This window comes from Pezoporus occidentalis, unplaced genomic scaffold (genome assembly GCF_034315485.1).
Source record: "Pezoporus occidentalis ecotype Australia unplaced genomic scaffold, CSIRO_AGI_Poc_V1 ctg16, whole genome shotgun sequence".
In the NCBI taxonomy this organism is placed as follows: domain Eukaryota; kingdom Metazoa; phylum Chordata; class Aves; order Psittaciformes; family Psittacidae; genus Pezoporus; species Pezoporus occidentalis.
Genome location: NW_026913425.1, coordinates 4,909,631 through 4,932,342, shown reverse-complemented (window position 1 = coordinate 4,932,342; position 22,712 = coordinate 4,909,631). Strand labels below are relative to the sequence as shown.

Sequence of the window (22,712 nt, the reverse complement as noted above, 5' to 3'; positions counted from 1 at the left end):
TAATCCCTACCAACAATTTTCACACAGCATTCAAAACCTAAAGTACTGTTCAATTTTTCAGAAGTTTAGCATGGTTCAGTTTGAAGACAATAATTTTCAGTCAATCCTTCCAATCATTCAAATACTGTAATTTTATTTTTAAAAGCAACAAAACAGAGATAATAAAAAGCAGACAATTACTGCTATCAAGACACTTTTTTGCTTGTTCCAAGCTTATTTAGCAGAACTCTTTATACCAGACTGGAAAAATTTTTTAGAATATCAGTTCAAGTGTGAAACAGTATATCTGCCTTTGGTAATATATCTGCAATATTGAACCACATTTTGAATTGCAATGCAATTCAGTGCAATGATTATATCTTAATTTAGTGGGTTGCAATTTTAAGTGTAACAAATCAAATAATGAAGATTTGACTGGGGGTTTTTTGCAAATACTAAAGTAAAGGCTTTTAGCTTTTTTAATGGACTTTATATCCCACAGAGGCTTGACAAGTAAAAACAAAGTTGCTAAACGAATAAACTGCTTTTTTAAAGGGCAAAAATGAGTTTTGGGCATACAATTATTTTGTTTCAGAAGTGTTTCATAAGAATAAATCTCGAGCATTTTGTAAGAGTCACACAGCACACTGAAGCTTGAAGCATTTCTTAATTTCTTTTAATATTTCATCCATATGCAAATCTAAAATACTTCTATTTTACTGATAATTCAATGTTTATTTAATCATATGCCCAAATATTCAGATGGCTCTGAATGTGCTTTTACTACTCAGTTTAACAGGACTCATTCCATTTTCTGAAAGTTATATACTCTAGAGAGAATGTAAATTTTCATTTTGATAGGATATGATTAATAAACAGATCGTTTTTAAAAGGTAGCAAAAATACCCACTGCATAGAGATCAGAGCATTTTAATGAAGAGAAGCAAATGTCTTCTGATTGCTTTCTGTACCAGAGAAAGACATGCCTATGTAAAACCTAGACTGAAGTTTAGGAAGTAAAAGCTCTGAATTTCTCTATTTGAAGATTTAATCAAAGTCACATTTAAAACTTACAGGAATAGATATAATCTTAGAGAATCTAGTAACTTATATTCAACATTTTAATTAAATATTTTTTCCCAATATTACCCCATCAATGCTAGTTAATTTACAATAAAAATTGAGAGTGAAAGAAGAAAACTTCTTTCCATACCAATTTTTTTAAGGTACCTTTTCAGCAGTATCTTCATTTGACTTTCATTTATACTTCTGATTAATAATTCCACTAAACACTTTATCCATGCTTCAGGATTGTATACAAGACAGCATATACAGCTATGAACTGTACACAGGTATCAACTTGCAAACGCTACCAATAAAATGGTACTACATAAAAAGCATTTAGGCAATTTTAACTATTTTGCAACCAAGAAGCAAATTCAGCAGACAGAAGCGCAGAACAAACAGCACACAACATGAATCCAAAGCATATGTATGCATTTACACATCATGTTAACAAAACTGCCTAAGATAATTATGTTTTAATAGCTGGGGGGGAGGGTAATGGGGAGAAACAGCTGTATGGGGATGACACAAAAATTACATCAAGAATACGTATTTGCCAGAAGAAACAGAAGTATTCCTTTATAACCGATGCAGAGACAAAACATCCAGCAGACTCATGCAAGCAGCTTAACACAAACAATGGATGCATGCATCATGCAAAGCCCCACCATTCTACTACCGCAACATCTAAAGGAGAGCAGGTCACTGCTGCATTTATGTCTTGCAAAGCAGATCATTAATTTTTCACTGCAGAAATACTCAATTACATTAAGAGGAATGCTGAAACGAGCTTCTTCTGTTTATGCAATTTTTAATTTCGCAAAATAAAAATTAGAAAAGCAGGTACAGTCCATATGATAGAAGCTAACAGTCTCTGCCTGAAAACAAAACAGCTTGCAGGAGTTGTATGAATTCACACCATCAAACACTAATGCTAATTTACTATGCTCAGCAGAGATGCAGTTCTTTGAAATTCCATGCATACATTATAGCTTCAAAGCTACACTAAAACTGGCATTTGTTAGTACACTGCAACACCTTCAGCTTTCTAAGGCAGTGCAAAAAATCATTAACCCTTTCGTTATGATAGACAAGAGGAAAGAGACACATGATCCAAAGCTTCACGTGATTCTTTACAGGAGCAGATGCTGGTATCAGCAACAAGGCAGTACGTGTCAGAAAAGCTGCTTTCAGTAAGTGTTTGCAGAATCATATTGCAGACCTCCATCATGGTTCACACTGATCTGCCAGCTAAGGATTTCCTGAAGTGGGTCAACAATATTCTCAAGTAAACCACAGACTGACTCACAGCAAAGCTTCCCCGCTTGGGTAAAAAAAAAATAAATTAAAAAAATCAAATAAAGCAAATTATTCTCCCATATCTTCAAGGAATTACTTCGATTATGTCTCAATCTAGTGCCTGTCAAGCACTTTAATGTATGTTTGTCAACCAAGGCAGATATTTTCAGTTAGTATTATAAATTATTTAGTATTTTACATAACACAAGCAGCAGTCAGCTCCTCCCTCTCAGGCATATGGCTTACCCTAGGGGGTGGTGAAACAGGCATTAGGACACAGTGACTTAAATACTGTTCTCTGCAGTATTTGTGAAAAATCATACTCAAACATCCAAGATATCAAACCACAGTATTTTATGAAAAACAAGAATGTGCAAAAAAGGTAAAAATGTAAAATTTAAGTGCTGGAAGGTACTATGAAAGACTTGAAGAATAGGCAGTCAAGCTCTGTAAAACATTTATGTTCCATGAGGAATTTTTATATTTGCTGCAAATGCTTCACCATATACTTGAAGAAAGAAAGTTACTACTAGGATGAGTCAAGAAAGGGAGTGCTGTAGACAGCAAAACCCCTACAGACACTACAGGTAGTGCAGTCCAGGATTCACTTCTGAGGACTGAAGTTAGATAAAATTAACATGTGTCTGTAGGTCTGATTTTTCAATTCCTCCATAGCCACTGACATTGGAAATTTAAGGTTTTAAAAATTACAAGGTAGTTGTTAGCGAAAAGGCAGAGATGAGAATTTAATAATACAGACCACGCAAGCTGGATGATTCCACTGCCTACAGTAGTGCAGGAAAAAAAAACCAACCTTGTAATAACTTCCTTTGCAACTGCAAAAGCAGGTAAAGAAATATAGGCATACTCTTCCTCCAACAGTGATAAATGTTGCAATTCCACAATAAATAAGCACACTATGTGTACAGGAGGAAAAAAAAAAAACAACAAACACATGAATTAAGAGTTGAAAAATAAGTATAATAGACAACTGAAATAATAGAAACTATAGCACTATAGCCCTAAGACTGCTGTAACTGTAATGCTCACTTGTCCAAGCTAAGTAATAATTACCTTTTGGGTCTTTGCTTCCCATATGCTCCATATACTATGGACAAATCACCATGTGCTGCCTGCAAACAGTAAACCTCTAACAGCTGCATAAGCTAAAGTGGTACACAGGCAGATAAGTCCTGGAGCTATCTACTGCTTTCTAAAGAAAGGAAAGGAGCTGAGAAGCAGCATCAACACAAAGCATTGCGGAGAGAATGCAGGTTGACAGAGGCAACTAAAGGCCTTAAAGTCGATAATCTTTACCGATGTAGCTCACATCCATGTTTAATTACATGGATGTGCACCATTTTTCCATGAATACTCTTAACTGTTAATGTACACAGGGAAACTTTTCACTAAATATTATTCAACATCTTTAAACGCTAGGTTTCCACAAAACTGAATAGGGAGAGGCAGGCTTCTAAAACCAGAATAAAGAGCAGCCAGGACACTGTACAGGAGGACACCTAAGAGCCCACAGAGGAGGTGAACAAGAGAATGCCTTTACTGTTCTGCTCCCCAGGTTGAGAACCACTGTGTCAGTATGATTTTACCGAATAAAACTCTTCCCTGAACAAAAGTACCAAACCCCAAGATCACAATAACTGAATCTCTCTGTATACTTAGTAATAAAATTAAAGCAGCTTGTACTGCTGAACCATGAAGCAATTGCAAGACTAGAAGGGGACTGTATTTGCTCCTCCTGTGAACCTAGGCTGCCAAGAGAGGGACAAGTAAGATTTGTAGAGCTACACAAGAACTAGAGATCTGCTATTAGGCACTGTCAGGAAAAGCACTTATCTTCTGGCCTCAGTTCCTAATGCACTGAAGTAAGCGTCCTTACTTGCTTTAATGCTTCACAAGCTAGAGGGATTTTAAAAGATTTTATAGAATGAGTTAATTCAAATACATACTGCTTGATGTTCACTGAAGGATAGTCCTTGCACAACTGGGCCTTTAAAAATAAGAGGAGTTCTGATCCTAACAGAAAGCACGTGCCACGTCATTCTTTCTAGTAGTTACACAAAATCACATAGTTTAATTTCATAGTTATAGTAAATATTATTACCTCATTGTTATATATGAAATTCACCAGGGACGACACACAGGAGCTCATGCAGGAGGCAGCAGGGAAGTGCCCACCCTAACACACAGTTAGGCGATACCTTACTTACCCTTCAAAGTGGCACAGAAGTAATGACTGCCTCTGATTCCACTTTTTTTTTTTTTTAATCTATTTAAGGTAGTGAATTATTATATTAGTATCACCCCTGTGTAAAAGTGGAAAAACACATCATAAACAGTGTTATGCTGAAGTACCATGGGCTACAGACCATAATGATACTTCAAAGTAGAGACCACTGCTAAACAGCAAAGCTGGGGGTTCTTTCCACCTTTGTGGAAAGTTACGTGTTGAAAGTCTGAGCCAGTTTTGGTCCTGGTTTTGAGAAGCGAACACTTTGTGTATTCAGAAGAAACATATTTACATCAAGAACGTGATGAAATCCATCCACGGGTTCAGAAGGAGCTGGCAAATGAAGTTGCTAAGCCACTGTCCATCATATTTGAAAAATCATGCACTCTATAGACAGACAGGAAAAGCCTCACGCTCACAGGCCCTTGTTCTCCTGGGTGATTTCAACCACCCTGACATCTGTTGGAACGCTGGTATGGCCCGGCACAAGCAATCCAGGAGGTTCCTCGATTGTGTGAAAGACAACTTCCTTCTGCAAGTAACAGAGGAGCCGACAATGAGAGGTGCCATGCTTGACCTCGTGCTCACCAACAGGGAAGGGCTCATTGGAAATGTGATGCTCCAGGGCAGCCTTGGATGCAGCGATCACGAGATGCTCGAATTTGAGATCCTCAGGACAGTGAAAAGAGCGTGCAGTAAGCTCACTGCCCTGGACTTCAAGAGAGCAGACTTTGGCCTCTTCAGGAACCTGCTTAGGAAGGATCCATGGGATAAAGCCCTAGAGGGCAGAGGGGCCCAAGACTGTTGCTTGATATTCAAGGATCACCTGCTACAAGCTCAGGAGTGCTCCATCCCAACTAGAAGGAAGGGCAGCAGGAGGGCCAGGAGACCCCCTTGGATAGAATAAGGAGCTGCTGAGGAAAATCCAAATAAAAAAAGAAGCTTATAAAAAGTGGAAGCAAAGACAGGTGGCCTGGGAAGAATACAGGGATGTTGTCTGGGACGCTAGGGACCAGGTTAGGAAAGCTAAGGCCCAGTTAGAATTAAATTTGGCTAGGGATGTTAAGGATAACAGGAAGGGATTCTATAGGTACGTAGCAAATAAAAAACAGACTAGGGAGAATGTAGGCCCCCTCAGGAAGCTCTCGCGTGAACTAGCTACACAGGATTTGGAGAAGGCTGAAGTTCTGAATGACTTCTTTGCCTCAGTCTTTGCTGGCAAATGCTCTGACCACACCACCCAAGTCTTGGAAGGCAGACGCAGGGACTGTGAGAATGAAGACCTTGGGCCCACTGTAGGAGAGGATCTGGTTCGAGACCGTCTTAAAAATCTGAACGTGCACAAGTCCATGGGACCAGATGAAATCCATCCACGGGTCCTGAAGGAGCTGGCGAATGAAGTTGCTAAGCCACTGGCCATCATATTTGAAAGATCATGGCAGTCAGGTGAAGTTCCCAATGACTGGAAAAAGGGAAATATAACCCCCATTTTCAAGAAGGGGAAAATGGATGACCCGGGGAATCACAGACCAGTCAGTCTCACCTCTGTGCCTGGCAAAATCTTGGAGCAGATTCTCCTGGAAGGCATGCTAAGGCACATGAAAAACAACAAGGTGCTTGGTGACAGCCAGCATGGCTTCACTAAGGGGAAATCCTGCCTGACCAATTTGGTGGCCTTCTATGATGGGGCTACAGAACTGATGGACAGGGCTAGAGCAGTTGATGTCATCTACCTGGACTTGTGTAAAGTGTTCGACACTGTCCCACACAACATCCTTGCCTCTAAATTGGAGAGACATCAATTTGATGGATGGAACACTCGGTGGATAAACAACTGGCTGGATGGCCGCACACCAAGAGTTGTGGTCAATGGCTCAATGTCCAGCTGGAGACCAGTAACGAGTGGTGTCCCTCAGGGATCGGTGTTGGGACCAGGCTTGTTCAACATCTCTGTCGCTGACATGGACAGCGGGACTGAGAGCGCCCTCAGCAAGTCTGCCAGTGACACCAAGCTGCGTGGTCCGGTTGATACAATGGAGGGAAGGAATGCCATCCAGAGGGACCTTGACACACTTGTGAGGTGGGCTGATGCCAACCTTATGAAGTTTAACCATGACAAGTGCAAGGTCCTACACCTGGGTCGGAGCAATCCCAGGCTCAGCTACAGGTTGGGCAAAGAAGAGATTCAGAGCAGCCCTGTGGAGAAGGACAAGGGGGTGCTGGTTGATGAGAAAATGAACATGAGCCGGCTTCAGTGTGTGCTCACAGCCCAGAAAGCCAACCGTATCCTGGGCTGCATCAAAAGGAGTGTGACCAGCAGGTCGAAGGAGGTGACCCTGCGCCTCTACTCTCTTCTTGTGAGACTTCACCTGGAGTATTGGGTGCAGTTCTGATGTCCTCAACATAGAAATGTCATGGAACTGTTGGAACAAGTCCAGAGAAGGGCCACAAGGATGATCAGGGGACTGGAGCACCTCCTTTATGAAGACAGGCTGAGAAAGTTGGGGCTGTTCAGCCTGGAGAAGAGAAGGCTGTGTGGAGATCTCATCTCTTCCAGTATCTGAAGGGGAAGTTTACATTGGATATAAGGAAGAAGTCCTTTACTGTAAGGGTGGTGAGGCACTGGATTGGGTTGCCCAAGGAAGCTGTGAATGCTCCATCCCTGGCGGTGTTCAAGGCCAAGTTGGACAGAGCCTTGGGTGACATGGTTTAGTATCCCTGCCCATGAGGGGGTTGGAACTTGTTGATCTTAAGGTCCTTTCCAACCCTCACTCTTCTATGATTCTGTGATTCTAAGAAACCCTAGAATTCAAAGTACACGTGTAGGCAAGCTTACTTGCCCAGGAAGAAATGCACTGCAAAAAGCTTCACAGCAACACAGAACAAAATTCATATGCAGGCTTATCAACAGGCAGAAAAAACATGAAAGGAAATGCTTCTGCAAAAGACACAAAGATCATTAAACCTTTTCTTCACTCAGTGCAGTTTGCAGTTATTTTGTCACTGGTACGCATGGGAATAGATTTCCTACCTCCACTCAATTCTCAGACACTGATCTAGCCATCAGAATAGAAATTTCTATTAAATGCTTGACATACCCCTAAGTGTTCAACAGGTACTAGGCACTGGAGGATGAAGAAAGCTGGAAGCTGCCAGAGGGAAAAGTCCATATTATATTTGACAGAAGATTTTAAAAAAAAATTGGATCTTATACCCAAAGAAAAATGATGAGAATATACTGTTTCAACTCCAATCTTTACACAGTAGTTTGGGAGAAGGCTGAGAAAAAGAGTTCTTTCAACACAGTGTGTTTGTTGGGTTTTTTTTGCATCTTGCACCCTTATCAAATCTAACACCTTTTTCTTGACTTTCAAAACCTATTCCCTAGTCATCCTACTTCCTTCTTGCTGTAGCCCTTGTTTTTATCAGGCTTCAACACCCACTTCCCTCAAAAGCAAAGGAGACTTACTGCACCCATTACAAAGTTAAAACAAAAGAGGTTATGGAAAATAAGGGACTCCCCAGGACATGTATCTCTTTGTCATGTTCCTGATTCATATTCCTGAAGTTCTCCAGGACTGATGTTTCATAAAAACAGTCCTTCTATATATGTCAATATAATGTTTATTTAGAAACAAGCTCAGTCTGGTTTAAAAGCTCTTTATGCTTACAGAGCACAGCCATCAGTAGAAGCTTTAGGCCCGTTTCCAACCATACATCAATTTTGCAACATAAAGTTTCCAGGTCTTAAGCTCAAACTAACCAGGCAATAATTCTGCCCAAAGGCCATTTTGGATTTTTTTCTTTGTTTTTTTTTTTTTTCTTCCCTTTTTTTTTTTATTTTTTTGCTACAAAAGATTAACACACTAGATAGAAAGTACCTGTTATAAAGTTCTGAAAGAATAACCATATAAACAAATAGGCAAGAGTTCTGCATGGCAAGCAAAAAAACACCTTACATAAGAAACATCTTAAGATCTTAAGATCTTAAAACACCTGATACACAGTGGATGTATCAACATTTTTGAAACATCAGGTAAGATATGAATTGGTTCAAAAGTTAGCACTGCCAATTCTACATTTCTTGTGTTTGTGAGTCAAGAGCAAGTCTAACATGATAAAAAACAAAATGCTAAAGTGGTAAATTATTTTAATACTTCGAATGTTTGGACCTAAGACCTAGTCCCTGACACAGAAAGGCAAAAATATGCACACAATGCAGTTCCCACCTCAAAAAACTTTAGAGGCAATTTTAAATTTTGTTAAGAGCACTGTATGATTGAGCTTAATGTAAAAGGCACATTTTGATATCCAAAAGGATAAAAATACAAATCATTTCCAAAAACTTCCTGAATTATCAACCTGAAGCATAAGAGTATATCCTCCCATCATAAGATATCTTAATATACTGTGTTATAAAAGGTCACGACTGGAAGTTAAGTTTCCATAAACCCCATATTACTTCTATGGTAGTTTATTTATGTATAAGCATAACATTAACACATAAAAGAGAACAGCCCATGCGTCTAAACTCCCCAAGTCAATATCACGTGTGACCACTAGAGGGCACTAGCAAAAAGGAAACAGGCACGTCTAAAGGTTACTATTGGTCAAAGACCAACAGTAACTCCTAACCCTGTTTCTGCTTCAGTCCCTGTACACACAAACCTCCTTTCCTTGGGAGACAATTTAAACCGGAGCAGTTTTTACCTTTAGCTTTTCTAATTACATTTAAGACACACTGCTAAGTGTGGATAAAGTTTTCTGCAGAGTCTACAAGAAGCAACAATGATATCTATTGCTGAATGAAAGCGAACTAGAAGTTTTAACAGAAATTGATGAAATTATTCTGGAGTAACACCTCTCAGCCAGGTCAAAACAGTGAACTAACAACATGCTGATTTCCAGTTATGATAGTCCAAAATCATTAGGACCAAACTAAACACTCTTTAGGCACAGATTTCTTAAAACTTCATCCAACATGAAGTACTTAGGCTCAATATAATTTACTTTAAAAAAAGTAATGCTTACTATGTGACATACAGCAATTCAGGCACCTCTGTCTCAAGTACCGTATGTCCCAGCAAAAGACTTTTCTTTACATTGAACTGCTTTGCCATTAGTCTACAGCTGTCAAACATACAGCTCACTGTGAAAAGGAGCTTTATATACCAGCCAGATGAACAGGCTCAGGGTTCCTTTATGTACATAGTGCTCATTAAGTAGATTCTCACCAAACTAGTTTCCCCTGTATGCATATGCACTTTGAGAAGCATCAGAAGAAAAAAGTTCTAGTTAAACCTTTCCAAACCCATAAAAAGTTACGCAGTAGTGATACACAGACATTTCATTTGAAGCAAGTTACCTATTCATAATGCTTAAGTATATGCAGGCTTACTTAGAAGCTTGTAGAATTGTTTTATGCAAGGCAACTTTAAGAAAGCTGATCTCTGGTAATTAGAATGGTTTTTTTGGCACTACGCAATATCATTAAACATATCAGTAAAAATCTTATATTCACCTTAATCTGCCAATACAAAATCACCCCCCATAATACCATTCTTCATTCATGTGGAAAGAAACAGACTGCTTTTGTTTGCTGAAAGCCAACACCCTGTTGTGCAAGACAACAGGAAAATGACTTCAAGCACAGCACAGGTCTCTACAATAAGCTGACCTACCCTGCCCTTGAAGGAAAACCTGGGAACTGTGAAAAAACAGCTCACAAAAGGCTGCTTCTAGTGCACCAGAAGAAAGAAACCTAAGGATCTAGGCTCCAAAATGCTTAGGATTTTGCAGATACGCATTATCACCAGTTTTATAAAGGACTGTAATACTGCTGGCCATCATTAGGTTGTGCATTGAGCTGTGGGTCACTTTTTCTGTTCTTACTGCTTTCCAGAGAGGTACAAAATTATGAACAAGATAAAGGATGCCAGTGCAGGGCTAGGTAACTACACAAAAACATCCCTGCAACAAGGATTAGCTAGAGAATCATGTACTACTGATAAACAGTTTAGTAGCCTATTCTAACTCAGTCTTCTAGTAACTAAACTGTCTCATTTCATGACAGTTCCACTGTGTCATGTGCAAGCTACAGGAACACATTCTGCAGGAACCTGTGCCTTCACTGCACATGGTACTACAAAAAGTCCAGGCAACTGCAGAAACACAGTCAATCAGTATGTCCTCAGAATAAATTATTTTGTAGACACATGTACTCTCTACATATTGTGAAGCCTAATCCCATTGCTTGTTCTCAGCGGTATATCCCTGAAGAAGTCACTGTAATAAAGCCATCCATGTGTTTAAGAGCTCACAAACTCCTAGAAACACTAATGCTATTCCCTGCAGACACCAGAACAAGCATATGGGAGAGTGAGGCAAGACAAAGAGAATGGCCATAGTCTTGCTGTTATCTGCTTTGAATTGCAGCACATAAAAAGCTGATTTCACTCCCCTGGTAAGTGAAGGCAGGGAGACTCCCACCTGACAGTAGGCAAGGTGCTTCCTGCTTATTCTGCATGACAGTAACAAAACGCATATTCTGCCACCAGATCTTTATATTCTGACAGATTGGCATATAGTCCAGTTGAGGCATGACAAAATAGCAGCCATAAAAATGGCAGAAAAGTGAAGCTATGTATGGTATCTACATCCAAAGCACAACAGACTAAGCTGTCCCACAGTCTAGAACAGTGAAGGAAAAATTTGCAGACTGCTTCTGTACCACAGGGCTCTAAAAAACAGAAGACATTTCTTGAAGTATTTTATATTGAGACACTATAAATCTGCCTGGCTGGCAGAAAACCTTTCCAGCCAGATGACACACAGGTTTTACTTCTAAGTGCAGCCTGAGGTCACATACTGCAGACTTTTTCATATGATCAAGCCCAAACACATAGTGAAGCATGTTGTTATTCCAAGTTCATCACCTGTCTACCCACATGGATACTCTGACAGGCTATGTATGACTGTCAGCTAAACTCTCTTCATCTGCTGAAGACATGCCCAGCAGGCATGACAGCCTCTTTCCAAGAACTAAACCACAAACTAGCCCAGTAAGTGTCTGAAGATCAATTAGATACACTTGCACAAACCTTAAGTCCTATATGTTGCTTGATTAGGTAATGGGAAGTATAGTCTAAATAGCTGATGTTGTTTATCTTTTGCACTTTTTTTTTTTTACATTAGAAAATGTCAGGTTTACCCAACAGATTTTTTCAAACCTACTGATACTACTAAACACATGAAATAGGTATTTTATTGTCTGCTTTATCTTATTTAGCATATTTGGTGGCAGGTAGAAACAAGAATGTAAATAGGTAGAAGCTGCACCTTCAAACAGCACAAGAATAAAGGAAGACTTCCAGGAGAGAGTGTTTAACCAGATCTTTTATTTTAAAAGTTTGAAAACTAGCAAATTGAGGCAACAAAACTTCACTTTATTAAAAAAGGATCATTTAAAGTAATAAGATTAGGAATCCTTTTGCTGTGAAATAGAAAATACTGACATGAGCAAGGAAGAATTTAATTGCTATGTAAGAAATATGTTTTCATTATAGAATCAGAATGACTAGGTTGCAAGATCTGCCTAGTACCACCTCCTGCTCAGATCACATCCAATTAGACACCCAGGCCTCCACCCCATAGCAACATATTCTTCAGAGAATTATAGTACCTATTTTCAAAGTCAAAGTGATTGCTATAAACATAACTGGAACACACAGCCAAAGAAAGACTGGGCTGGTCAAAATGAAACAATCTGCATTGTTTATAATTAATCAAGTATGTTGAGCTGGAATGAACTGAAAGCTTTAGTCCAGATCTAAACAGTCTTAACTGTAGCTACTTATTAATAAAGCTCTAACTTACAGCTGCTGCTCAGACATGGGACCAAGAGTGGGAAAAGGATACCAAGACAGACAGAGCTATTGTTTTCCTGTCCTGAAAGGGAAGTTTTCAACAGCTTGGAAGTGACAGCACTTACGTTTGCTGCAGCATACAGTTGTGCAGTTAATTGAAACTGCTGATTCACTGGCTTTCCCCTCAAGTCTTTTTTCAGGAAATACAGAGTTTCCAGCAGTAAGTGCACTTAGCAAATTTAGTAACATTAAATGACCAGCAGCATCATATGTATTAAAGAGTTCCTGCCGACAACATTGCTAAAATAATGGAATGTGTACGACTTACCCAAGATTAGTTTTCTTCCATGAAAAAGCATGTTTAATTCCATTTTAAAGACAGAGACTTGGTATTTACAGTAATGGGCTAATAACTTGAGCAAAACATCTAAGCGTCCCCTGAAGGCACAGCTTCTCTACAGTAGTAGTTTCACTACCAGCATCATAGCATACATCAGGGCAAGAAGTTCTTATCAGCTGAGCAGCATCAGCCATATTTGCTTACTCAAACCACCAATTTTTGAAGTAGTAAGTCCCCACAAGTTACTTCAGATTACCGGGGTTAAGAAAGGTGGATACCTCTCTCCTTATGCTCTCCTGCCATTTTCTGATGCCTATGTTCATACCAATCAATATAGGACATTTAAATACTAGCAGTTAAATATGAAACTTTTCTTCTTCCCCCTCCCCTCATCTCTCTCCTCTCCCCCCCCCCTGCCCCCCCCCCCCCCATTTAAAATAGGTATGGTAAGATAACAGAATTGATTCCTCTGCAGTAAATGCATCCACCTAGATGCCACTAAAGTGATAGCAAAAGCATAGTTTCAAGCATTATCTGTTTTCAGAGACAGAAAAGGATCTTGTTGTCCTACAGTGGAAATTATGTATCAAAAGAATTACCTTAAGAGCTTCCAATAATGGCAAGTGGACATGGAATTAAAAAAAAAAAAAAATAAATAGAGTTTTTAAAACAACTGTCCCAGCTCTTTAGTCATATTAGCTTTTCTTTCTCAGTAGGAAGGGGGGCAGGAGTTGGTGGTGGGGTGTGTGTGTGTGCATGCCTGTGCGTGCCTCTCAACAGCCCAAATGTTCCTTTTGCTGAATGTTACTGAGTATGTATTATTGCTACTTGTGCACCCCACCTATGTGACTGAGCAACATCTACTTACTATGGCCAGGGTGTAACTGCTCTGTTAGTATCAACTCAATGAGTTCTACTGTAATGAAAGCTCACTGAAGAAAAAACACCCCTTACAAAGTCTTTTTGGAGAGAATGAACATGGCATTTGGTAGATGGAGGCACACAGTATCCAAGATTTTTCTATTACTGTTAATGCACAGTAGTGTTTCAGCCGATGAGTAATAATGATGAGTAAACAGCATGCAGACCTACTTGGCAAGGGTCAGTTTTTAACTGTTTAACCACTCACTGCTTGCACACTGCAGCTCTGTACTTCCTGTTCTTGATACCAAGAGCTTACCCTGATTTGAAGGGGCTTTTATCACCGAAGTCAAGCTTGGCACAAGTCTCTCTCAATGAACAATATTGTTTTTCAGGGAGAGCATGCAAAAACATGCTGCCGCTCTGCCACAGGAGAGCTTAACTACTGTATCTACTGTGTGTCATTCTGCCAGTTACAAACAGCGACACTCTATTTCTGTTACATGAAAGTATATGCTGTCAAAATGATCTACTACAGTTGTTTTCACAAAGTGAATTAATAACATCTTTGAGTTTACTACTAGAATTCCATTTGTTTATAGAAGAGGCTAGTTATTTACCTCACAGCCAGCTGCACAGTGAGTCTGGTATCTTAGTTCCAGTCACTCCCAAGACTCAGCATCAGACTTGGCTTTTACCATCTTTACTTTAGCCAGGTACATCACCCTTCGTCAAACAGCATTACAAAAATACTGACTGACATACTTTTAACAGCTTAGCAGTAGTGTCATATGCCTTTCATATTATTTGACACAGAGCTAGCACTTTTCAAAGTGCTTTCTTTCACATGGTATTACAGCCACCAGGCAATGCTCTGCTAATTTGCATTTTGGCCCATAGTTTTCAGGCATTCTTTAGAACATCCTGGTTCACCAGTATGGCTATACAGAGATTAAAAAGTTACTTCAACCTTTATGCACATATGCATCTTCAGTTAATTCATATATTAAGCTAATTTAAGGGAAAAACAGGAATCAACTACCACAACCAAGGTCACTACTGTTAGGGGCAGCAGATTGAGAGACAAGAGTTCAAGATCTCTACTAAGATTATGAAGACTACCTGTTAATGTTCTGACTAGATGGAGGAGAAAACTTCTTTATTAGGAATATACAGCAGACAGTGATCACAGCTTTCATTGATACAGAGATTTAAGATTACCTTAAGTAAACATATGTATACAGTTTCAGACACAGATTAGTATATCCCAACAGAATAACAAGAAAGCTCAGCTATCATCTAAGATACCACTAAATGATCTAGCTTTTCTTCACCTAGCTAGCCTCTGTACTTTAGAAAGTACTAGAAGCAGTGCAATCACTTAAACTGAACCCAACCCAAGGAGCACAGAATTATTTCTGTAAAGAAACCAAAACTCAAGACAGCAGAACTGGAAAGACTGAAGCTGAAAGGGGAGCAGCAAAAATGTAAAACTCCGTACGCTGCAGAAAAAGGAAGTTTAAGGTTTACTTGGTTATGGAAAACACTGTACTGCACAAGAACAGGACAGGTAACAATTGGCAGACAGTTTGACAGATGAATCAGATTTAGCAGTTCTTAAGCTCAGTAAGTTAGAAAAAAACAAAAAAACAAAAAACAACATAGTAGTGGGTAACCGTCTACAAGACCCACAAAATACCCCTACATTCTATACAACATCTGTAGGATCTTCAGTAAGAATACCTAGACCAGTTTTGGTGCTGTACATTGAAGATGTGACTGAGTTTGGAAGAGAGCCATACAAGGCATTGGAGATTTATAAAAGACACCCATATGAACAACAATGGAGAAATGGGGAGCTGTTCTAACAGAACAGCTGTTCTAACACAACAGTAAGACAAGAAATCTTAAGTGTTGCAAAGATGAAGAGAATAATCTCTCCAGATTGACTATAATACTACTCTATGAAGTAAACCTCAGATATGACAAGAAGTCCCTTTAACAGAAGAAACAGGCTAAAACAATTCCATGACCCCTTACTGTTACAACACTTACCAGTCTAACTTACAAACGTGTAATCTAATAAGGGTGACTTTACTTCATATACAGGGAAGAATTACAATAAACTTTGTGACTCTTCCTTAAGGATGGCCCTTCAGTTTACGTCTGCTTTGATACCTACAGTAGTCAGATGTCACTGAAGAGCAAAAAGAAAAATACAGTATTTACTGATGAACTTGAAAAGCTAGACACAGTGCTTGGACTTGAGACAGCTGCATCCTTCTCCTGTCTATTTCCCACTTTAGTCTGAGATTCAGGTCAAAATCCAAAATAAGCAAGTTTATTAAAGCAGAGTTAAGACTATGCTTGGACTTATTTTCTTGTTTAATAATCAGGGAGTATTTCTACAAACACTTCAAAGTCAGCTTTGAGGGGAGATGTCAAATGTGAATACACAAGAACTTAATTTATATATTATATGCCAACATCAAATAGTGACCAAACAGCAACAAAAAGTCTGAGCCAAGGGTCATGGATTTCTAGTTACAAAGTAATATGCAGTGGTTTTGCAACACCTTTAAACATGTTTCTTCCAGCGCTGGACTACAAATTTAAGTTTGTTAAACAAGTAACAACTTTTTACAGCTTAACAGACATCTGAATGCTGTTCTCCAGCATCCTCTCAGGCAAGTCCCACTGCTGCTGCAAGTCAGCGCCTTGCAAGTACATAGTGAGAGTGGGGCATTAGCTTCTGGAGTAACACATGATATCACAGAAACTAATTTGGTATTCTATACAATCCAACGGGTCAGCATCAAACAAAAATTTAGACTTTCTTAACGTGCTGGAGGGCATCAGGCAACGGTACAAGGCAACCCAACTGAATATGATTGGGAACAATAGCTGACACCAAGACTACTTAAGAAACCTGTTCCAGCACTTTGGCCACAATATCAACAGAGAAAAAATGAGGCCTTATCATCACCCTCCTACAATTTCACTCTGAATCTGAAAAATAAAATTTAAACAATATTTACCTACTCTCCTACCTCCTGTGCTTTCCTTCATCTGCATTATTGCTTCCACCTAAGTTAGTCTTACTTGTGAATGGGTATGGAGGGCAAGTAGGGACAGAAGAACTGGTATTTGGATGAAATGCCAACATATTCACAGATTAGGGAGCCACATTCCTTTCCCTTTTCAGACCTCAGCAACCCTTTTGTAGTCCTCCTTTGCTGTGATCACCTGAGCTGTATTTTTCATAATAGAACTCTGATACTGGTTTCTGATCAAGTTATTTTGCTCTGTTATCCACTGTTAATAAAATAGTACAGGAAAATTACCTCCATTAGCATTTTTCAATGTTCTTTTAGCACAGCTAAGTAAAAATAATCTCACAGATCAATATTTACGTCCAGTATTCAAACAAAAGCTTAAGTATTGTTGTTAATGCAAAAGCTCTTAAGGCAGTTATTAGGTTGAAAGAATAGGTAGGTGCACTTGGGGCTCAGTGAAGCACTTCAATTACAGAACAAAACAGAGGGAACTGAGGCACTCTGTATGCTTATCGAGTTGGAAGGGGAATTCAAGGTTTTCTCTGAGTCAGAAAAAGTTACTCCTGCCTAACCTCTTACACTTGAGTTTGTAAGAGAAATAACACATAGACAGAAGGCCAGAACAGCACACTGACAAGAGAAAGGGTAAAATTAATGACTCTAAATACCATGCTTTAACTCTTTTAAGAAGCATTTTGTGAAAATTTCAAGCTGGCAGTTTGTAATTGTTTTTTTTTAATTAGGTTTTCTTGTGTTGGTTGGTTTTGGATTGTTGGGTTTTGTTTTGGGGTGGTTTTTTTTGCTGGCATGTTTTATTGTGTTTTTTTTTCCCCCTAAAACAATATTCTGAAGTGTCTTTATTAACTCCAAGCAAAATTATGCTGTTTAAAGTTTGCCCTGCAGTTTTCTAAATTAATCCATAAACTAGGATCCACAATCAGAAAATAATTGTCTCAAAACGCCCTAATTCTATGTCCTGGGTTCAGCAGTAGCAGTCATGTTTTTCCTTTGTGGTAGCTGGTGCAGCACTGTGTTTTGACTTCCAGCCTGGGAACAGTGTTGGTGAAGCCGATGTTTTCGGTTGTTGCTAAGTGATGTTTACCGTGACCAAGGACTTTGTGAGGCTCATGCTCTGCCAGGGAGGAGGGGAAGCTGTGAGGAAGCAGAGATGGGGCGCCTGACCCGGCCTAGCCAGGGAGGTATTCCATACCACAGCAGGTCATGGCCGGGGTGGGGGGTAACTGGGAGTTACCCGGAAGGACACGGGCTTCCGGGTGGGACTCGTTTTCTTGGCCGGTGGTATCGTATTCTCTTCCCTTGTTATTTTCCCTTATCATTGTTGTAGTTGATAGTAGCGGTGGTGATTTGTGTTGTACATTGGTTGCTGGACTGTTCTTGTCTCAACCCGTAGGAGTTGCACTCTTTCGATCCTCCTCCCTGTTCCTCCGGGAGCAGGGAAGGGGAGAGCCCCGGTGGGAGAGGGGGGGGACGGGACAGACCTCGATTGTTGTCAGCTCGGCACCACTCACTGGGAGTGAGTGAACAAGTTACCTGACTGGGTTTAAACCACGACATTCTAGTTCACTTGTCTGGAAATGTATTAGTGTTTAATAAAGGATGTGAACCAACTGCTTTAATACTTATGCCTAAATTTGACTTCACTAGACTGCCAAATCCAGCTTTTTGGTTTTTCACCATCTTAATCAGATCTGTACTTAAGCAATGCAAAAAACAGGGATGTGAAGTGTCTTACTGAGTGTGACAACTGAAAATTTAAAAAGAACAAGTTGCAGTATATTAAGAATTTCACAAATTACTTAAAAGCTAAAATACCTTTGACTCTCTGAGGCTGCCACATCCCTTCCCAAAGGCTACCAGGGTGGGGAGGGGAATGGTAGGAAAAACACTTTATAGTTTCTACTCTTTCCCGTTTATCGCTATTCTAACTAGCTGAGTCCTCATCTTGCAGTGTTTAATCAACAGTAAAAACACTAAAGTAATCAAACCTTCAAGGTAGCCAATTTATGCCTTTCACAGACTTCAAAATTCATGCTTACTGCTCTAGATAGTAACACTTTGTACCTCAGGACTGCAGGTACTCAGGGAACCTACCTACTCCCTACATGCCAAAATTGGTGGCACCTAGATATCCCTCTGCAGAATGACCTTTTCCAGTTTGACACGAAGAGAGCTTTTATAAGAAGTTCAGCAATAAACAACATTTCGGTTTGATAAACACAAGATTTTCAAAATTCAAGACTTAAACCAATGTTAACTTATTTTGCTAAAGAGTCACAGTCAATAATAAGCACATGCAGAATCTGTGTGAAAAAACAGAACTAGGTGGAACAAAACAGGACAAACCTTAACAAGCCAATGCAGAGTTTCTCATGAAACTTTCATTTCTAAACAAATTCTCATCAATTGTTCAACTCAGGTGTTAGTTAAAAATAACAACAAAAAAAAAATCATTACCTGAATCTCAGGAGTTCAAGTTAATTTGCTCAAAATAAGCTTAATTATCAGGTGGTTCCCACAGCAAACAGCAATTAATTCCCCTCATCTATGCCTCTGGGAAGTAATGCAAGTTTGTAAATTAACTATCCGCTCTACCAGGGTAGAGGATAAAGAATGAAAACATATTCTCCATACGTAAATCAGACATTTTCCTCATAGTACAGAACTATCAATATTTAATCTGGTTTCTCTAATGTTAGGTTAGAAATTCCATACTCCACTTTCAAATCACAATACAGACCTGGAGTCACTGTTTCAATGTATTATTAAGTAAGAGAGCAGCTTTTCAAAAGCATCAACAAAAGCACTGGTGCTCATGTACCATCAATGTTTTTAAACCAGCAAAATGTGGAAACCCTTGTCTAGTCCTGAGTTCTTCAGCAATATAAATGGCCATTAGATCCATCTAAGGAAAGGTCATCAGTCATCATATATCTTGTCTCTTAGGGTAGGAGAACAGAGAAGCTTCCTAACGATACACACCCTTACAGCCAGGCATTTTACAGATAAATATCTGCTCAGTACATTTCCTGCAACAGTTAAGTAGAAGGAAGGACTCCTGGTTACACGAGCTATTTCCTCATTTGCCTCACTGAGGGTCTTACCACTTTAGACTTTTCCCTTCTCCATTTCAGGGAGATTAATAAGCCTTTTAGAAGGCGTACTCGAAACATTTAATCTAGTAAGTATTCAGGACTTATACTTAAGTCCTGAATACTTACTTAATACTTAAACACTAGTAAGTATTTAATCTAATTATTCAATAATAATAAAGACAATTCAATGATAAAAAAAGAGCAGCAAACTTAATAGTTTTTATGCTCAAACATTAGACATTTTACATTTCTCAGCTACCCATTAGTGTTGCTAAGCAGAAAGTTCTTCTAAGTCTGCATATACTCAAATTTAATATAAAAATAATTCTGAATCAGTGTTTTCTCTGTTTGGAACACAATGAGACAATCATAAAGCTTCAGTCCATCTTTCATACTCTAAACAACCTTGTGACATGCTACAGTAAGTCTCACAAACATACTTTTGTTAGCAAACAGCTTAAGCAGCCTACCAGAGCTACCCACTCACTCAGTAAGCTACAAAGAGCTTAATAAACAAACAAAAAGAAAGTACTTCATATAGTAGTACACTCTATCAAAATGACTGCTTAGTAAAGGGAACAATTTCCTCTCTCAATTTTATTCAAATTATTATGTCTGTTCAAGAGCCTAGTTCTCAAAAAAAAAAACAATTTCTATTTGGTGACAACAGACTGACAAGGAACTTTTGCTTGAGTTTTGGTAAACTGACCTGGAAAGTTCCTTCAGAAAATTTCAAAGCCACCAGAAAAACCTTAACTTTTCAGTGAAATGTTTTTTTTTTGCCTTATAAAAGCCCATCTCCTCTCTCAATCAAATGCTTAGATATAATAACTCCGTAAGAGCTGAAGAAAATTAAAGGATGGGTGAAAAGTTACTAGAACTAAAGATCATCAAAGCATTCTTCATACAAATTCAAATGAAAAATGAGATTAATTTCCACTCTTATTTTTCACATCCTATCAATGTTATTAAGAAGCAGTACATTTTCCCAGCACATTTTTCTTTCAAAGTTGTATATAAATTATAGGATATAGCACTATCCACTCAATTTGGAAAAATATAGAAACAAGACATTTGGAGACATATTCTTAAAGAAACATTAACAATAACCAGACTGAAAACTGGATTTGGACACTTCTGGTTTATGTTTAATTATATCATTTATTTACGTGCATACAGCACTTTTCCAAGGCTTCTGCTGATAAGATTACTATGTGTTTTAGTAGAAACAATTAGTAGGAACAGATGCACCTCCACACCTACAAGATTTATTCTATGAAGTTGCTACTGTATTATGAAGACAACAGAATATTGCCCTGGAAAAAAATGCAAGTAACTCACAATTTTCTGAGCTTTAATTACATACTTCTAACTTGAGCCAAAGTTATTGTTACAAGATTGCATTACCTTTTGGCATTTTCCTTGACTTATCTTGATCATGGTGTTGCATACTACAAAGAGAATGCTTTTAAATAATGTATTGCTTTAATATATTAAACGGTTTGATGGTTTATTCAGAAGTGCCACATCTCCCTCTCCATTTAAGAATGAAACCAAATGCTATTTGTCTCAAATACTCTAAACACTATAGAGCAAAAATGTGTGTACAACAAACTGAAAAGTGTTAAATAGCCATGAAACTGCAAGGTACACATACTGAAAAAGCCATCAGAACAGGAAAAGTCAAGTTCAGTGCTATTACATTAGGACAGCAAGATACAAACTGAACTATTTCCTGTCAGTTCAGCATATACAGAAAGAATTTTATTTCCACTTCCTACTTGTAGACAACTTCAATAAAATAATGAAAAAGTACCCATTATCCCTGTCTTGATACTAAGTAAATACTGAAAAAACTGAGTAGTGGAATTATCTAAGAAACCTCTCATTCTACTCCTTCAAATGCAAAGACATACCTTGTACAATTTATTTCTTTTTTAAAGAACTACTGAATTCTTGCAAAGCATGGAAGTTTAAGCTGTCCAAACTGAAACCAATATTAAAAGAATCAGCTCGCCTCTTTTTAAGTGGAAAATCTATGTAATTAATAAGTATTCTTCACAAAGGGAAGTTACTTTTGGAATGCTCAAAACAGCACTCCTCAACACTCATTAAATATCTGAGCAGGAGATTCCATATTTTAAATAGGCGATTATGTAAAACTGTCAGCTCAGAACTCAGCTACAGTTAAGGGCAGCCTTAGAAGAGGGAAAAGAATAACATGAAAAACGCTTCCCTTTCAGGTTGTGCATAGCAGATTTTAAGGCAGGATTTGGGGGTTTTCCTCATTCATTACTGCATGAAAGCATGCAATGACGCAGCCTGCATTTCAGTTTAGCCAGACTTCTGGTTAAGTTCTGCATCTCACCAGCTGAATCATTCACTAAACTCAGTGTGAATTTTAGCCCAGGGTTATCAAGTTTCATGGTCCCACAACCTCTTAACTGAAGGCTCCCATGCCTGCAAAACAGTTCTTGAAATGACAGCTCTATGGATGTGTAATCCAGCAGCTTGTTAAGTATGTCCTCGAGACATTTCTCTGAGGTATTGCAATAGTAACGAAGTGCAGTATTTTTGGCTAAAGAATACTCTGTGGTTAGCTTTGTATTTTTTCACTTGTCTACAGACAAGAATTCTGGTTTTGCAACTTAAATTTGATATGTCTTAATGTTACCTCTATAGCAGTGAAGGCAAAACAGCAAGCTATAAATGGACTAATATTGTAACTGAGATTAATTTTTTGATTTTTTTTTTTTAAGAGAACCATTATGAAATGGCAGGACTTCAAATGTAAGAGCACATACTACTTATTGTAAGGATTGTCCAGTAAAAGGTAAAACTTCCTAATTATACATAGTACTTACGTAAGCAACACTTCAAGAAGCT

General features: G+C 38.6%; 1 protein-coding gene across 5 annotated transcripts in view; it reads right to left on the bottom strand.

The window, feature by feature from the left end:
* CERT1 (ceramide transporter 1) overlaps positions 1–22,712 on the bottom strand; it is a 72,491-nt gene that overhangs the window by 31,218 nt on the left and 18,561 nt on the right. The window contains exon 1 of one of the 5 annotated variants that reach the window (XM_062612391.1): positions 1,713–2,642. The exons of the other annotated variants lie outside the window; for them this stretch is intronic. Within the exon in view, the coding sequence (XP_062468375.1) occupies positions 1,713–1,781 (69 nt within the window). The 5' untranslated portion in view covers positions 1,782–2,642. Of the gene's footprint in view, positions 1–1,712; positions 2,643–22,712 lie in introns of those variants that run through there. 5 annotated transcript variants of the gene reach the window in all.